This window comes from Dipodomys ordii, unplaced genomic scaffold (genome assembly GCF_000151885.1).
Source record: "Dipodomys ordii isolate 6190 unplaced genomic scaffold, Dord_2.0 Scaffold55, whole genome shotgun sequence".
Taxonomy (NCBI): Eukaryota; Metazoa; Chordata; class Mammalia; order Rodentia; family Heteromyidae; genus Dipodomys; species Dipodomys ordii.
Genome location: NW_012267271.1, coordinates 1808527 through 1826307, shown reverse-complemented (window position 1 = coordinate 1826307; position 17781 = coordinate 1808527). Strand labels below are relative to the sequence as shown.

The 17781-nt window shown below is 49.9% G+C and overlaps 1 protein-coding gene across 1 annotated transcript in view; it reads right to left on the bottom strand.

Annotated features, from left to right (window-relative positions):
* Olfml2a (olfactomedin-like 2A) overlaps positions 1-15470 on the bottom strand; it is a 19714-nt gene extending 4244 nt beyond the window's left edge. The window contains exons 1-5 of the mRNA XM_013021339.1: positions 15210-15470; positions 11066-11173; positions 6889-7098; positions 4725-4974; positions 1454-1699 (exon numbers count right to left, since the gene is read on the bottom strand). Of these exons, the coding sequence (XP_012876793.1) occupies positions 1454-1699; positions 4725-4974; positions 6889-7098; positions 11066-11173; positions 15210-15446 (1051 nt within the window). The 5' untranslated portion in view covers positions 15447-15470. The remainder of the gene's footprint in view (positions 1-1453; positions 1700-4724; positions 4975-6888; positions 7099-11065; positions 11174-15209) is intronic.
* Between the last annotated feature and the right edge of the window lie 2311 nt (positions 15471-17781).

Below are 17781 nucleotides of genomic sequence, written 5' to 3'. Positions count from 1 at the left end.
CTGTGGCTCAAGTGGTAGAGCACTAGCCTTGAGCTGAAGAGCTGAGGGACAGCGCCCAGGCCCAGAGTTCAGGCCCACGACCGGACCACCCCCCCCCAAAAAAAAAAGCAGAAAAATCCGGAAGTCATGTTGTGGCTCAAGTAGTAGAGTGCTAGCCTGAGCTGAACAGCTGAGGGACAGCGCTCAGGCCCAGAGTTCAAACCCCACAACTGGAAAAAAAAAAAAATCCTGCCAGACACTGGTGGCTCACACCTGTAATGCTAGCTACTCAGGAGGCTGAGATCTGAGGATTCTAGTTTGAAGCTAACTAGAGCAGGGAAGTCCATGAGACTCTTATCTCCAATTAACCACCAAAAAGCCACAGAGTTGTGGTTCAAGTGGCAGGGCTCTAGCTCAAGGACAGCACCCAGGCCCTGAATTCAAGCTACAGGACCAACCAACACACACACACACACACACACACACACCCTTTAAACAATTCTCTTATGCATAGAAAATGTTGTGGTTGTATTTCTTTGTCTCTATTTCCTTTGCGTGCACGGTCATGCAGATATACTTTGCAAAACTGTGATTCTTCTAAATCTATTTTCATGTATCCTGTGTTTTTTCTTCCTCGGAGCAATTTCTCACCTCATTAAATAGCCCTTTTAATGATGTAATTGCTGGGCCCTGCCAGGCCACCCAACAGCTGTGCCCTTTCATTTATTAAATGTCCCTCCCAACGCCAGCCCTTCAGGTTATTTCCAGTTTTCTGACACTAGAAATAGCATGGAGAGGAACCACTTCAGCTGCACCTGTCCTCGCGTGGTGGGCGGGTCCTTCAGGAGACGTGTGCGCAAGCGGACCACGGCGGCAGAGGGTCTGAAGGTTTGAGACTACATCACCAAGAACCCTCCAGAAAGACAGATCCAGGATCTACTGAGTAAAAATTCTGTCATGTCACACAAGTAGAAATCACAAAAGTGGACATAAAAAGAGCTGGGGAGGTTGGAAGTGTAACTATGTGGTAAAATACTTGCTTTGGCATGCTCAAGGACTTGGGTTCAATTCTTATCACCATAAAACAAAAACCTAACAAAAGCCTGGCACGGGTGGCTCATGCCTATAATCCTAGCTACTTAGAAGGCTGAGATCTGAGAATCCTGGTTCTAAGCCAGCCTGTGTAGGAAAATCTGAGACTCTTATTTCCAATTAACCAGCAAAAAACAAGAAGTTAAGCTGTGGCTCACGTGGTAGAGCACCAGTCTTGAGTAAAAAGGCTTAGGGACAGTGCCCAGTCCCTGGTTCAAACTGCAGTACACACACACACACACACACACACACACACACACACACACACACACACACACACACACACACACACACACACACGATCCTTAGATCCCGAACAAGCAGACTATGGGCTGGATTTAGCCGTGGGTTGTAGTTTGTCAAACCTGGGAGGCTAACTCACCTTGGCTGTGGTCTTCTGTGTGTGAAGGTGGCTCTGTGGGCGGGGGACTAGTGGTGGGAGCCAGGGTGGTGGAGACAGCCGTGGTGGGGGTGGCAGGATCTGTGGTGGGGGTGGCAGGGGTGGAGTCTGCCCTCTCTGACACCCTGGGCTCAGCCTCATCCTGCTCAGCTGAGTTGGGCTCAGGAGGCTTGCTTTCAACCTTGGGCGGCTGCTGTTCCAGCCAGGAAGTGCTCTTGAGGGCGTTGTCTGCAGAGAAATGACCTTGAATTCACCTTGTCTTTGTGCTATCACCTCCCCGCCATGCTGCTACCCGGCTCTTTCCAGGCCATCTAGGTCCTCCCCACATGCTCCCGTGGAAGATGGGCTCCAGGTCCAGCTGCAAGTCCACTTCCCACCCCCAGCCCCAGGTGAATTTTTGGGGACCCATCCATCTGGTGTGGTGGGCCTCAGGTTCCACCTCTGTAAAATGGGTGTCAGGGGGCCCCTATGTCAGTGGCACCTCCCCATCTCCACCTCTGCTGGCTGACAAAGAACTTCTGCTAGTGTGAACCATCTATGGGTCACATCTGAGCCCCACTTCCTAGCTGGGATGGGTAGGGGATATAGGGACATTCAATGTCACATGACCAGGGGACACAGGCTACTGGTGTCCAGGGAAGGGAGTCTAAGGCAGGCTCTGAAGTCTACTGCCCAGAAGCCAGGTGTTCTGTCTCTGTGGGCCTGTCCTCCCTGCAGGAGGCAGCTGTCATTAAGAGCAACAGCAAACTGTGTCCTAGAAGGTGCTTTGACACCAGTGACAAAGGTGCTGCTTTCCATGGTGCCCCCCCAGAACTGCCAGTCAGCCAAGGGAGGGCCAAGGGATCCCTGGGCTAGAGGAACATGACCTGACGTCTTTTTCTCTCCAGGCTAGGCTCTCCTTTCTTTATCGTGCTCAGGGAAAGTCTTCCCTGTCCCCTTTTCCCCCAGCGCCAGGGCTCCTGTGGGAACAAGTCAGGGTGGCCCCCGGCCTCAGCAGCCTGATAGGGAAGAAGGATGGTTCCCACGGGCCTTGCTGGCAGAGGCAGATGCCCACAGCTGTGCCGGGCAGTGGCCCAGACAGGGGTCAGAGGTCTGATGCTGTGGCCAGGCTAAGCTGGCAGGGATCGAGGACCACAGCTGGCACCAGAGGCTGCAAGTGGAGCCAACAAACAAGGGTGCCTTTTTCCCCCCAGTGTTGGGGATCCAATTCAGAGCCTTGGGCGTGCTTAGCAAATGCTCTGCCACTGAGCTGCACCCTCTACCCTTGGTTTTTTGGGTTTTCTTTTCCTTCTTTCTTTCTATGGTTGTTTTTGCAGTTTTAGGGTTTGAGCTCAGGGCCTGCATTTGCTTGGCAAACGTTTCACTGCTTGAGACACAACTCCAGCCCTTTCTTGCTCTGTTTTTTCAGATAGGGTTTTCTGTCCCTGCTAGCCTGGACCTTGATCCTGTTTGTGCTTCCTGTGAAGCAAGGCTGACAGGCAGTGTCAGCTACCTGAGCTTGCCTCAGAATGGATCCTCCTGATCTCCACTCCTAAGTAACCAGTATACCTGGCTTTTGGTTTTGTGAGATGGAGGGTGTGTGTGTGTGTGTGTCTTACTATGTAGCTGAGGCTGGCCTTGAACCTGAGATCCTCCTGTCTCTGCCTCCTGAGTGCTGGGATTATTGGTATGTGCCACCACTCAGGTATGCAATAGCTCCTGAAGGGCTAACTGTAACTGTTGCACCTTGCTGTCCCCCTGGACACTGCCCCACAGAGGGCTTCACTAGACAAGGTGGGCAGCAAGACCCAGGAAAGGGAAAAGGCTTGGGCTGTCACTCTTGCCAGTGGCTCACACCTATAATCCTAGTACCTAGGAGGCTGAGATCTGAGGATGGAGGTTCAAAGCCAGCCCGGGCAGGAAAGTCCATGAGACTCTTATCTCCAATACACCACTAGAAAACTAGAAGTGATGCTGTGGCTCAAGCAGTAGAGCGCTTGCCTTGAGCTGAAGAGCTGAGGGACCGACCAAAAAAAAAGAAAGAAAAGAAAAGAACAGTATGGAATCAGTGGCGAAAGTGAAAGTTTTTGGGGACTTTTGGAGCTATGTTCTCCTGTTTCTCAGTTAATTTCATGGTGGCCTAGCAGGGAGCTTCTAAAAAAAGTAGGAGAGGCTGAGCTCTTTGGGGAGATAAGAAAAGAAGGCTTCTGGGTGCTGGTGGCTCACGCTTGTAATCCTAGCTACTCAGGAGGCTGAGAACTGAGGATCATGGTTCAAAGCCAGCCTGGGCAGGAAAGTTTGTGAGATTCTTGTCTCTGATTAACAGCCAGAAAACCAGAAGTGGCGCTGTGGCTTAAAGTGGTAGAGTGCTAGCCTTGAGCAAAAAGTGCTCAGGGACAGCGCCAGGCCCAGAATTCAAGCCTCAAGCCCTACAACCAACAACAACAAAAGAGAGAGACCACACCAACAACAAGGGGGAGGTGAAGAGGAGGGAGGAGATAGTTGCTGGAAGCCAGATGCTCAATGGCTCATGTCTATAATCCTAGTTATTCTGGAGGCTGAGATCTGAGGATCAAGGTTCAAATCCAGTCCAGGCAGACAAATTTGAGTGACTCTAATATCCAACTAACCATCAAAATGCTAGAAGTGGCCGGGTGCTGGTGGTCCACACCTATAATCCTAGCTACTCAGGAGGCTGAGATCTGAGGATGGCTGTCTAAGCCAGTCCAGGCAGGAAAGTCTGTAAGACTCTTTGAATTAAGCACCCAGAGAGCCAGAAGTAAAGCTGTGGCTCAAGTGACAAGAGTGCTAGCCTTGAGCACAAAAGCTTAGAGACAGTGCCCAGGCCCTGAATTCAAGCCCCATAACTGACAAAAAAAAAAAAAAAAAAGCAAGCAAGCAAGCAAGCAAGAAAGAAAATTGCTGGAAGTGGAGGTGTGACTCAAGTGGTAAAGCTCCAGCCTTGAGAAAAAAAGCTAAGCAAGTGTGTGAGGTCCCAAGTTCCAATCCCAGTACCAGAGTAAGAAGGAGTAGGAAGAGCAGGGAAGGAGGAGGAGGAAGAATACAGTTTCACAATCTGGAAAGGAGTGAGTGGCCCTCACGTTGGTTTTACCATTTCATCCCAACAACCTGAGTAGGGTATTATGTTCCAGAGATGGATGAGGTAAGCAATGATGGAGCTGAGCTATGGGGCCATGTACAGAGCAGTCCAGGAGATCTGGGAGGCAGCTGTCTTTCAGCCAGGCCCCAATGTTTCCACTCCCCTCCGACTCACCAGCCACGCCCTCTGTTGCCTCTTGCCTGCCTGCCTTGTAGTAGGTAAAACCCCGGATCACCGCCTGCTGTTGGGCCAGGGCCCGGGGCTTGGCTGTGGGCTGGGGGAATCGGCCCTTGGCACTCTCCTTCCTCAATCTCTCCACCTTCAGCAGCTTCTCCTTAGGAGCCTTTGTGAGGACCTTGTCTGCAAAGTTCTTTGGCATACTGTTGTATTTGCTGGTATCCTTGCCTTTCCCTCCAGCTGTGTCCTAGGAGAGAAGAAGAATCACAGACTTGGGGAGCAGCAGAGAGGGTTTTGTGGGAGGTCATGAAAGCTCAGCTGTAGGGGCTGGGGGGGCGCTGCTCCAAGCCCTACCTTCCAGGTGCCCATGAAGTGCTCATCTTTCTCTCAGTGGTTGCATCCATAGTGGGTTTGCCTCAGTTTCCCTACTCCCTTCTCCCTAGTAGATTTGAAGACCAACCTAGTGGGTTGGATTCCTGACCCAGTTCCCAATTCCTGTCCACTCCTCCCCTGGGAATAGACAAGGACCAGGTGGCTCTCAGGGAAGGCAGCAGAGATCTTCTGGCGTCTCTCTGCCGGTGACCACTGCATCCCAGGGTGCCCCAGAACTGTCTCTGTTTTAGCACGGAGAGCTTAGCATTCTGGGAAGTTCCCCAGTCCCATGGCTGATCACCCCACCCCTAGGACACGACATATCTACTTCATTTCCTATTCAAATGCCTCTGATGCTGGCTTGGCATGGGGACACAGGCCTTGTCTGTCACCCATTGTTAGGCAGAAGCTTTGGCAGATAGGGCACACAGTATCTGATGGACCATCAGCAAGATTGGTGAGCACCAGCAAAACTGGCATGAGAATGAGCTGGCCACCAGCCCTGGCCAGGGCTAGGCAGTGCTACCTGTAATCACCAACAACCTCTTCACAGTGGGGCAGAGGGCTGGGCTCTACGGACACACAGCGTGGCTTCCAGCCCAACTCAGACACCCTCTCGCCGTGTGACTGCTCTGTTTCCTTATGTGCCAGATGGGCAGAGGTCAGCCCTCCTTCCAGGGGGTCACAGGACTCACTGATGTGACAAGTTTAGAAAAGGAATCCATGCCACTCAAGAAAAGCAAGGCTGCTGGGCTGTGTTCTGTCCCTTAAGTGACCAGTCAGAGGGGTAGTGATGGGAGTTTGGAACTTGTCCCTATTCTTTTTGCCAAGTCACAATCTCTGGCATGTGTCCACCTGAGGAAGGAACCTTTAAGCCATTTGTCCATGCAGAGGTGGCTTCACTAACCTAGCTGCCCAGTGGGATGGCCATTTTTGCAGCCTGTCTGGCCTACAGGGGGAATCTTTGCCAAGTCTCACCAAGGTAGGTCATTTGTCATGGGCAGCTCTGTCCACAGTGCTCAGAGCTTGAGGGTGGAACATCTGGGTGTTTGCTGCCTAGGTTTTTCACTCAGGTGAAGTGGAGAAGTTGCTATTCATCTGTAAAGGTCTCCAAAGGCAGTTGGGCACTTGTGGCTCACGTCTATAATCCTAGCTACTCAGGAGGCTGAGATCTGAGGATCGAGGTTCAAAGTCAGCCTAGACAGGAAAGTCTGTGACACACTCCAATTAACCACCAGAAAAACTGGAAGTGGAGCTGTGGCCAAGAGTGGGAGAGCCCTAGCCTTGAGCCAAAGAGCTCAGGGACAGCACCCAGGCCCTGAGTTCAAGTCCCACAATTCCTGCCACCCCCTTCCCCCCGTAAGAGTCTTGTGGACTTTCCTACCTGAGCTGGCTTTCAACCATGATCCTCAGATCTCAGTCTCCTGTGTAGCTAGCATTATTAGGCATGAGCCACCATCACTTGTACCCTATTGCTTGGCAGGCACCAGCCAGGGCCCAGCCACCTGGGGAAGGCTTGAAGCAGAAGAGCTGGTCTCCCAAAGCCAGGCAGGGAGTCTCATCTCTACAAGCTTGCTTCCAAGTTTGAGAATTTATGAATGAGAAAACTGTCAAACATCTTGCTTAGCATCCAGCCCTCTTGGCTGAATCTGCACATCTGTCCTGGTTTTTCATGCTAGCTACACAGCTGTTGTCATCTGCCGTGATTCTCTGTTGTGTTTCCCTCCCACCTCTCTAGTCTAACCTATGCTATGCCCTCAAGTACAGCCACCTTCTGCCTTGTGATTACCTGAGCCTTGCTTCCAGGGCCCGTGGCAGGGGTGGTAGCAGGGGCGGCCGCTGCATCCTTCTGCAGCAGCTGGAGGCCCAGGTTGGCTAACTCCTTCTTGATGCTGAGCATGATGGCTGAGTGGTTCTCATAACTCTTCATCTGCTCGCTGAGGTGACGCACGCTGTCCTTCACCACCTCGTTCTCCCGACTTAGGTTGGCCTTGATGCTCTGTGGGGCAAGATTCCAGGCCATTCATTGGTCTGCTACCCCCTGAATCGAGTCCCTGAAATTTGACTATCAGCCTGGGTGCCCAGTTGCAGGGATGGGGTTTGCAAAGGCAATTAGCACTGGTGAGGGTGGGTCGAAAAAAGCATGTGCTGGATGACTGAAGTTTTCAATTTTGTTGTTCCCATTTAACAGGCCATGGAATGAAAAATAGGTAAAACATTTCTGGAATTATTACTATTATTACTGTAGTTGTTGAGATAGAGTCTCCCTATGTAACCCATGCTGGTCTTGAATTCTTCCTTTTTATTTTTTTCTCTTTTGGTGCCAGTCCTAGGGGCTTGAACTCAGGTCCTTGGTGCTGGCCCTGAGCTTTTTTTTTTTTTTTGTCAGTCGTGGGACTTGAGCTCTAGGCCTGGGCACTGTCCCTGAGTTCTTCAGCTCAAGGCTGGTGCTCTACCACTTGAGCCACAGCGCCACTCCCAGCCTCCTGCATGCGAGGCAAGCACGCTACGGCTGATCCACCTTCCCAGCCTGGCCCTGAGCTTTTTTGCTCAAGTCTAGTACTCTACCATCTGAGCATAGCTCCATTTCCTGGTCTTAACATTCTTGATGCTTTTGTAAATTCTGGGGTTACAAGTATGCACCACCATATCCAGATTTTACAGGACTAAAATGAAAAGAAATAAAATTTGATCTAAAAAAATATGTCCCTTTCACCTCTGTTTATTTCTCAATGCTGATAATTGTGAATTTTTTTGTGTATCCTCTAAAGACATTCTGTTCTTTTATAGGGACCAATGTATCTATATATATATCTTTTCCATACTTTGCTACCTTAAAATGATTATATTTTTGTGGTACTGGGGTTTGAACTTATGGCCTCCTACTTGACCTCCAGTTTAGGACCTCCAGTCCTAAACTCTTTTAGTATTTACATGAAATACATAAACATGTGTGTGTGTGTGTGTGTGTGCGCGTGTGTGTGCATGCGTGCATGTACATATGCACGCATACTTCTCTGGGTTTGCTGGTTCTGCGGATTGAACTCAAAGCCTGGGTGCTGTCCCAGAGATTTCTGGCTTGAGGCTAGTGCTCTACCACTTGAGCTACAGCTCCACTTCAAGCTTTTTGGTATTTAATTGGAGATAAAAGACTCACTAAGCTGGGTGGTGGTACCTCATGCCTTTAATCCTAACTATCCGAAGGCTGAGATCTGGGGATTGTGGTTCAAATCCAGCCTGGGCAGGAAAGCCAGTGAGACTCTTATTTCCAATTAACCACCAGAAAGCCAGCAGTGGAGCTGTGGTTCAAAGCAGACAAGTGCTAGCCTTGAGCAAAGAAGCTCAGGGACAGCCCCTAAGCCCTGAGTTCAAGCCACATGACTAACAACCATAAAAAGAAGTCTTACAGACTTTCCTGCTGGCTTTGAACCATGAGTCTCAAATCTCAGCCTCCTGAGAAGCTAGGATTACAGGTGTGAGCCACCATTGTCCAGCCCATAAACAGATTTTTAAAAATAAAATACTCAGGCAATGTAGATGCAAGGGAAATCTTTGGAGGATTTTCTGTGGGTAAGTCTCTAGTCCTGGCCCCTCTCCAGGCCTGAAGCTTCCTGCCTTTACTCCAGTAGTGCTTTGGCTCCACCTCTTACCTTGCTGAGGAGTATTTTTCTGCCTAGCTTTAGTGGCTCCCACTCCAACCCTGGCTCTATTTCTGCTTCTAAATCCCACTGGGAACAGACATGCTCATATTTCTCCTTCTAGGACTCCCCTGTTACCTTGGGAACCCCTTTTCCTTTGGCAGGAAACCTGGGCAGTCTGGTAGGTATTATTTCTAGATTCCTAAGCTGCAGGAGCAGTCCAGGGTTATGTATAAGCCATATACTTTCTTAGCTTGCCCTCTACCATTTGAACCATACCTCTAGCCAAGCTTATCTGATGTTTGAGATGTGGAAACTCATGCCCAGGCTGGCTTTGAACCACAGTCCTCTAGATTGCAGCCTCCTGACCCACCATCACCTGGCTGGGTGAGGGTTCCTTGGTGTAAACCTACTTCTCAGTTGAAACAGGAGACTAGTTAGCAGCAGGAAACATCTCTTTGCTGAGAAGCCAGAGACATCCACATCATGAATTCACAGCAGATAACCTAAAATGATTTACATCCAGTCAGCCCTGGAATTTTCATGTTGAGAGGCAGTGAGAAGGAATCGGATTGGAATTTCTGTTCTTCATTTCATGGTTGGATAATCTTGAGTTAGTGATTACTTCTCCATGCCTTTAAAATAGGGATTCTAATGATAAGGACAACTAACTTGTAGAGTCATTGTGAGACCCAGAAAAGCTGAGGAATATGAAAGTGCACTTTGAGCTGGGCACCAGTGGCTCATGACTGTAATCCCAGCTACTCAGCAGGCTGAGATCTGAGAATTGTGATCCAAAGCCAACCCAGGCAGGAAAGCCAATGAGACTTTTATCTTTAATTAGCCAGCAAAAAGCCAGAAGTGGAGCTGTGCTTCAAGTGGCAGAGTGCTTGCCGTGAGCAAAAAAAAGTTCAGAGACAGTGTCCTGAGTTCAAGGCTAGGTGGAAGTCAAAGTATGTAAGGGGTATTTTTGAATCTCAGCCCTACTGAATCTTGCCAGGTGGGAAGCGGGTTTTGGAGGCCTAGTGGATGTGTTGCGGGGTGCGTAGCAATAACTCTACCAATGAGGAGCTAGCAGCATCCGCTTGTCCCTAGCTCAAGATATCTCTAGGTATTTTCAGCTGAAATGATCCCTGGCAGACGAGAAAAGAGCTGAGGGAGGCTGGGACTTGCAGATCGCTGTTTGATCTTCTGGGAGGATTTTTTCCATTGGCTGGGGAGCCAGTTCCTCCTGAGTCAGACAGCCTGGCCTCCCTTCCCATTTCCAGGGATAGAAAGAGCTTTCTTTTTTTCTTTTCCCTTCCATAGGGTTATCCTTTGGGAAATAAACCATGTTTAACAAAAACAAAGCACAGATAATGTGAAGCACAAGATAATTAAACAATCATCTTTTCTGTGGCTTCGGAAATCATTTTTGATTTCTCTCAGGCTCAGCATTACGTGCAATGAGTTAGTATTTCCTGAGATTACAGGAGGAAAGGTCAAAGCAGGATGGCTTTGGGGGCAGCAACGGGAGCGCTGGGCAGACACAGGAAGCCTTGGTACTTAGCTTCCCCAGCTGGCACGGGCTCAACCAATAGGAGGGACTCACTGATTGTCAAAGCCACTGCAACCCCAGCTTCGGGCTCCATGCGGCTTTATCTCCCACCCTGGGGCACAGGATGCCCAGGTGCCCCCTCCCTCTGCAAAGGAAACTGGGAAAGGAAGTCCCCACGCCTGCTCCAGGCAGCTGTAGATTTGCAGTTCTCTAGTGACTTAGCAGGGGCCGGATGCAGGAAACGGGTGGAGGCCAGGCAGTGCCAGCATTAGAAAGCCTTGAACCTGGAGCCTGAGCATCCAGCATTGCTCAACTGTTCCTGTACAAAACCAGTAGTCTAGTCTGTCTCCTCTCAGGTAGTACCAGGACTGTTGGGTTGTTCTGAGCCTGTTCCAAGCTCTGACCACCCCTGTCACACAGCACCTACTCAGTCAATACGGTCACCGTATTTTCTGTGCACGGTGTCACCTCTACATTGTACAGCATGGACCCGGATCCGAGTGGGTCAAGAAGATCTAGCTCCTTCTGCACCCTTTCATACAACCAGCAGGTGCCTCAGTTTCTCCGCTCAGCCTTCCCAGTTTCCTCATGCCTTTAAGCTCCAGTCAGACCTCTTTCCCAAAGGCTGGATCTTGTGGCCTGCAGGTCCCTCCCTCAGCTCCCCCAGCCCCAGTCTTGCTTCCAGTAGCCCCAGGGTCAACCAGAGTGGCCCAGGCCCCTTCAGGGGCAGCCAGCGGAGCACAATCCCTGGGGGTGCGGTGTGGGTGGGGAGACAGGGAGGGCAGCCTTACCTCCTCCAGTGTGTTCATCTGGGAGGCCACCTTGTGGACGTAGGCGTGCACCTTCATCAGATCCATGCTGTACAGGGCGCCCTCCAGGAGATCCACCATGGACTGCAGCTGGGGGCGGCATGAGGGCAGTTAGGTGGGATGGGAAAGTACAAAAGGAGCCCCACAGCAGTGATGAACTCCCAATTCCCAGAGCCTCAGAATGGCCTGCTTGGGCCTCAGTGCTCACTAGTCCAAGTCTGCTCCTAGTCATGGGCACAGCATTCATTCATTCATTCGTTCATTTGAAGACTGGAGAGGGAACCTAGAGTCTCACATATGCTAGGCAAGTGCTCTGAGACACACATCCTGCAGAGATTCTAGATTTTGGTCACTGGTCATGCAAGGCACATGGGGGCTAGGGGGTTTTGTTCCACTTAATTCTTGTGACAACCCCGTGAATCATGTAGGGGACACTGAGGACTGGTCCAGGTCCCCTAGGCTCCACTCCTCTGCCCATTCTTGGCTTCTGTGTACTTCCCTTTGAATGTATTTGTATTGAGGGTAGGCACTAAGGACTCAATAATTCTAGCTACTCAGGAGGCTAAGGTCTGAGGATCATGGTTCAAAGCCGGCCTGTGCATGAAAACCCATGAACCACTTATATACAATTAACCAGCAAAACAAAACAAAACAAACAAAAAACAGACGTAGAGGTGTGGCTCAAGTGGTAGAGCAACAGCCTTGAGTGGAAAAAGCAACTAAGCAAGTGCCCAAGTCCCTGGGGTCAAGTCCCAGTACCAGCACACACACACTCAAATTGAATTAATTTGTATCGACAGGATCATTATACATGCTTATGCAGAACAGGGTGACATTCTAGAAGGTGGGTGTGTTGTGCAGTAAAGCAGTCAGAGAAACTGCAACAGTCATCACCACAAACATTTGCTAATTCCTTTGTATTGGCAACACTTAACATCCTCTCTACTAGACTGTGAACTAGACAATCGCTGCCAGCCATGGTTACCCTATGGTACTACACATGTCAACTTACACCTCCTGCCAGGTGCTGGTGGCTCACACTTGTAATCCTGGCTATTCAGGAGGCTGAGCTCTGAGGATCACAGTTCAAAGACAGCTTGGGTAGGAAAGTCTGTGAAACTTTTTTTATTTTCTGCCAGCCCTAGGTCTTGAACTCTTTTGCTCAAGGCTAGCACTCTACCACTTGAACCACAGCACCACTTCTGGCTTTTTCTGTGTATGTGGTACTGAGGAATTGAACCCAGGGCTTCATACATGCTAGGCAAGCACTCTACCACCAAGCCACCTTCCCAGCCCCTCTGTGAGACTGTTAACCATGAAAAAGCTGGAAGTGGAGCTGTAGCTGAAGCAGTAGAGTGCTGGCTTGGAGCACAAAAGCTTAGGGACAGTGCCTATGCCCAGAGTTCAAGCACCAGGATGGACACAAAAAAGTTCACCTCCTCCCTGACTGCCTTTCCTACCTGCTAACTGGCCTCTCTCCCTCCCCAGGTGGCTCGCTGGTGAATGACTTTATAGAGCTTGGGCATCTATGCTGGGAGCAGCCTTGAGGCATGACAGAGAGGCTTGGGCACCCACAAGCCTAGCTGCCTGGTCTCAGGGGAAGTGATCTGCCATCCCCTCTCTAAAGCTCCCGCGGGATCTGGCAGAGGCTCGCCCTTGGCCTGAGGCCACCTCCTAACTGGGCATCCGTCTCTGGGCCTTTCTACTCTCACTTCCGTACAGTTTCTCTGGAACTCTCTCATAGTGAATTACTGCCTTCCTTCCAGGCCTGCTTCTAGTGCCTGGCCAGACTCAAAGCATTGACTACTTTTATGTTTGGTTGATAGGTTGCATGTTTTGCTCACAGAGGTGAAGTGACGAACCCAAAGTCTTCAGCATTTAATGGTACAGCCCAGAGCAGAGATTAGATCAGTATAAATGGAAATCTCTCTCTCTCTCTCTTTTTATTTATTAACTGTATTTTTTTTGTCTTTTCTTTTTTGGTACTGGGGATTGAACCCAGGACGTTGCACTTGTTAGGCAAGCACTTTGCCACTGACTACATCCCAGCCCTCTTTTTTTTTATTTTGCCGGTCATGGGGCTTGAACTCTGGGCTTGGGCACTGTCCTTGTGCTCTTCAGCTCAAGGCGAGCACTCTACCACTTGAGCTACAGCGCCACTTCCGGTTTTCTCGTGGTTTATTGGAGATAAGAATCTCACGGACTTTCCTGCCCAGGCTGGCTTTGAACCGCGATCCTCAAACCTCAGCCTCCTGGGTAGCCAGGATTACAGGCATGAGCCACCAACACCCAACTTGTGTGTGTGTGTGTGTGTGGTATTAAGGCTTGAACACAGGGCCTGACTAATGTCTCTAAGCTTTTGTTCAAGGATAGCGCTCTATCACTTGAACTATATCTCAACTTACAGCTTTTTGGTGGTTAAATTGGAGATAGGAGTCTCACCGACATTCCTGTCTAGGCTCGAATCCTGATCCTTAAATCTTGGCCTCCTGAGTAGCTAAGATTACTCTCATGAGACACCAGTGCCTGCCAACTTAATTGGCTTTTTCAGTCTTTCCTATCACACTTGATCAATCCTGTTTCGAGAAAACAGAGGCAAAGAGATGGGAAGGGACCGGCACAACAGGGCAGTGGCACAGTCTGGAGCAGGTGCTGGGCCCGAGATTAGCCCAGGGCTCTGTCCTGCAGCTGTCTCTCTCCTCCTCTGTCACCTCCTCAAGATGACATTCTCTACAGATGACCAACACGCCAGTAGAATGCCAAGTAGGCACAGGGAAGGACGTTCTCTGGCATATTCCTTCCCTCATGGCCTCATTGGCCTGCAGCCTTTCTCAAGGGCCTGCGGAAGCCAGTGCTCTGCTCTGGTTCTTTCTATCCAGCTGTTTCTCAGTTTTACTCCAATTTCCCAGGAGTTTTCAAACTGTTCAAGCCAGGAAATTTTTCTCTGGGCAGAAGCCGAGCTCTCCAACAGACAAGAAGGTGAAAGACGCTTCTAGAATCAGAGGTAGGACTCACGGAGTCTTCCTTGCTCCCCCACCACCTTGCCCCAGCCCTGAGGGGCTCCAGGGGTAGCTTTGGAGCTCTGTGCAGTGCAGTTTGAGACTCCAGCCTCAGTTTTCTTCTCTGTGAAATGGAGGTATGGTAGGGAGGGTAACATCTGGGGCAGAGCTCAGCACTGAGCCACCGAGCCCCGGCCCATCAGCCCTGGCTGATCCCCTCTGAGGCTTTGATGAGGGCTTCTTCCACACTGGCTAAGTTCCTGTGGCTGCCCACTTGCACAGACGTGGGCTTGGCATTTGAACCCTCCCTGGTATAGCCTGACCACCCTCTTTGGGCCCAGCAGATGTTTATTCTGGGACAGACACTAAGGTCTGTGATAGCAAGATGGCAGAGAGAGTTTCAAGTCCCTGAGTTCAAGTCCCAGGACTGCGCATGCACACACACAATGTGGCCTACAGGGAGTGCTTAGATGTGAGAAAAGCTCTACTTAAAATAATGAAATGTAGAGCTGGGAATCTGGCTCAGTGGTAGAGTGCATGCCCAGATGCACGGAGCCATGGGTTTGATTCCTTAGCACCACATACACAGAAAATGCCAGAAGTAGTGCTGTGGCTTAAGTGGTAAAGTGCTAGCCTTGAGCAAGAGAAGCTCAGGGACAGTGCCCAGGCCCTAAATTCAAGCCCCAGGACTGGCAAAAATAAATAAACTGCCAGACACTTGTGGCTCACAGTTCAAAGCCAGCCAAGGCAGGAAAATCTGTGAGACTTGTATCTCCAATTAACCACCAGAAAACCAGAAGTGACAGAGTGCTCGCCTTGAGCTGAAGAGCTGAGAGGGGACAGCACCCAGGCTCAGAGTTCAAGCCCCACAACAGACAAAACTAACAAACAAATGAAGAAATTAAAACAAATTAAGTACACATGGCTGCAGGCAGGTGAAACGGTTGGGGGGGTAAGTTTGATATGGGAAAAATCCAGGATAGCTGGTAAAACACCAAAGGCTGCAGTGTGATTTAACTTGCTCAGTGAGCGACGGGCCTCAGTCTTCGGACCTGTGGAATGGGCCCGCAGGAGCCTGGGGGAAGGCTGACAGCAAGTCCAGCTGGCATAAGCTCACCCCAGCTTACCTTGAGGAGCTCAGGCGCCTGCTTTTTGAGTTTCTCCATCTTCCACTCATTCTCACAGGGGTTGAGCGAGGAGGGTGGCGCGGTGCAGGAGCAGCGGCAGTCGGCCCCGGAGCTCACGGTCTCCACGGTGTAGAAGTCCTCCACCCTTGCGCGCCCGTTGCGCACCCGGCTGCAGGCGTCCTTGCTCAGCGGCCGCATGATGCACTTGCAGCGGCAGTCGGAGCCCTCTGATGTCATCCGCACCTGGTCCAAGTCCCCAAACACCTGCAGGGGGAGAAGGGGGAGAAATAGGGGGAAAGAGGAACTCCACTGAGATGTGGGCCAGGCAGAATTCAGCCTGGATGGTCTGGTGGGGTGGGTGGTAGGTATTGGTGGCAGAGACTAGAGAAGTCCTTAGAGAGAAAATATACTTATTTTCTTATTCTTATAAGAGTAAAACAGAATTGCAGTATGATCCAGCAATTCTGTATCCAAACCAAGACTAGTGTGTGAATGTTCATAGCAGTGTTATTTGTAATATTCACTAGGTGAAAACAACCCATACAAAAACTAAACAGTGGTGGCAGGCAGATACAATGAAATATTACTCTGCTATCAAAAAGAGTGGAGTAGCTGGGGCACCTGTAATCCTTGCTATCTAGGAGGCAGAGATCTGGGGATCGTGGTTCGAAGCCAACCCAGGTAGAAAAGTTCATAAGATTCTTACCTCCAATTATCCACCTAAAAGCTATAGCTCAAGTGGTAGAGCACTTGAACAAAAAAGCTGAGGAACAGTGACTAGACCTTCACTTCAAGCCCCAGGACCAGCACTAAAAAAACCAAGGAGTGGGGCTGGGAAGGTGGCTCAGTGGTAGAGTACTTGCCTTGCATGCCTGAGGCCCTGGGTTCTACTCCTCAGCCCCACATAAGAAAAAAGCCGGAAGTGGCGCTGTGGCTCAAGTGGTAGAGTGCTAGCCTTGAGCTGAAGAGCTGAGGGACAGCACCCAGGCCCAGAGTTCAGGCTCCACGACTGGACCAACACACACACACACACACACACACACACACACAAAAAAACAAGGAGTGGAGTAATGATTCATGCTGCAACATGGATAAAATTTTAAAGCATTATACTCTGGAAGAAGCCAGCCACAAAAGTTTTCACAGTGTATGTTATTTACCTGAAATATTCAGAATGGGCAAATCCACAAAGACAGAATAGAAGGAATGGGGGGGGGTTGGGAAGGAGAGCGATTGTTTAATGGCTACAAGGTATCTTTGGAGGGGTAATACAAGTGTTCTGGAACTAGATAGTGCAACATTGTGGATGTAACAAATGTCACTTTAAAATGGTAAAGTGGGAATCCGGCACCAGTGACTCATACCTGTGATCCTAGATCCTCAGGAGGCTGAGATCCAAGGATCGAGGTGTGAAGCCAGCAGGAGCAGGAAAGTCTGTGAGATGCTTATCTCCAATAAACCACTCAGAAAAAGCCAGAAGTGGAGCTGTGGCTCAAGTGGTAAAGAACTAGTGTTGAGCAAGAGAAGCTCAGGGACAATGGCCAGGCCTTGACTTCAAGCCCCAGGACTGGTAAAAAACAAAAACAACAATGACCAAAAAAACCCATAAAATAAAATTTTAAAAAATGTAGAGTGAGGCTGGGCATGGTAGCATACTCCTGTGACTCCTGCTATTCAGGAGGCAGAGATAGGAGGACCGTGATTCTAAGACGAACGTGGGCAGTTGGTGCCTATCTGAAAAATAAATGAAAACAGAAAGACTGGCGGTGTAGCTTAAGTAGCACAGGCATTTGTTAGGCAAATGTGAGCCCTGAGTTCAAATCCCAGTAGTGCAAAAAATATAAAAATAAAGAAGTTAGAGTGAGTACAGAAGTATGTCTACAATCCCTGCAACAAGAAGCAGGCTGACCGCTCGGGCTTAGTGTCTAGCCTGGGCAGCTGGGCAAGACCCTATCTCAAGAAAAGAAAAACACAAAGCAACAAAGCCCCCAAAACAAACAGTGGCAGTTTTCAATTGTACTCCTTTAATATAACAAACATGGGAGTTGCATGCCGGTGGCTCACGCCTGTAACCCTAGCTACTCAGGAGGCTGAGATCTGAGGAACTAGGTTTGAAGCCAATTTGGGCTGGCAGGAAAAGTCCAGGAGACTCTTAACTCCAATTAATGACCAAAAAAGTGGGAAGTAGCCCTGTGGCACAAGCAGTAAAGTGCTAAAGCCCTAAGGGAAAAAAGCTTAGGGGGCAGTGTCCAGGCCCTGAATTCAAGCCTCAGGACTTGCATCAAAAAAAAAAAAAAAAAGAAAGAAAAGAAAAGAAAAGAAGGAAGGAAGGAGAGAGGAAGACGCTTGGCTGTTAAGGCTCACATGCTGAAGGCCCATCTGTCAGCTGATAGGCTAGGGAAGAGTCTGCCCTGCCCAATGGATTAACCCACTCTTGCACTCATAATCTGATGGCATTATTGGGAGGTGGTGGAAGCTAGGAGCTGGGGCCTGGTTGGAGGATGAGGCCACTGAGGGTAGGTCCCAGAGTATATGTTACCCCTGGTCCTTTCCTCTTCCTTCTCTCTGCCTT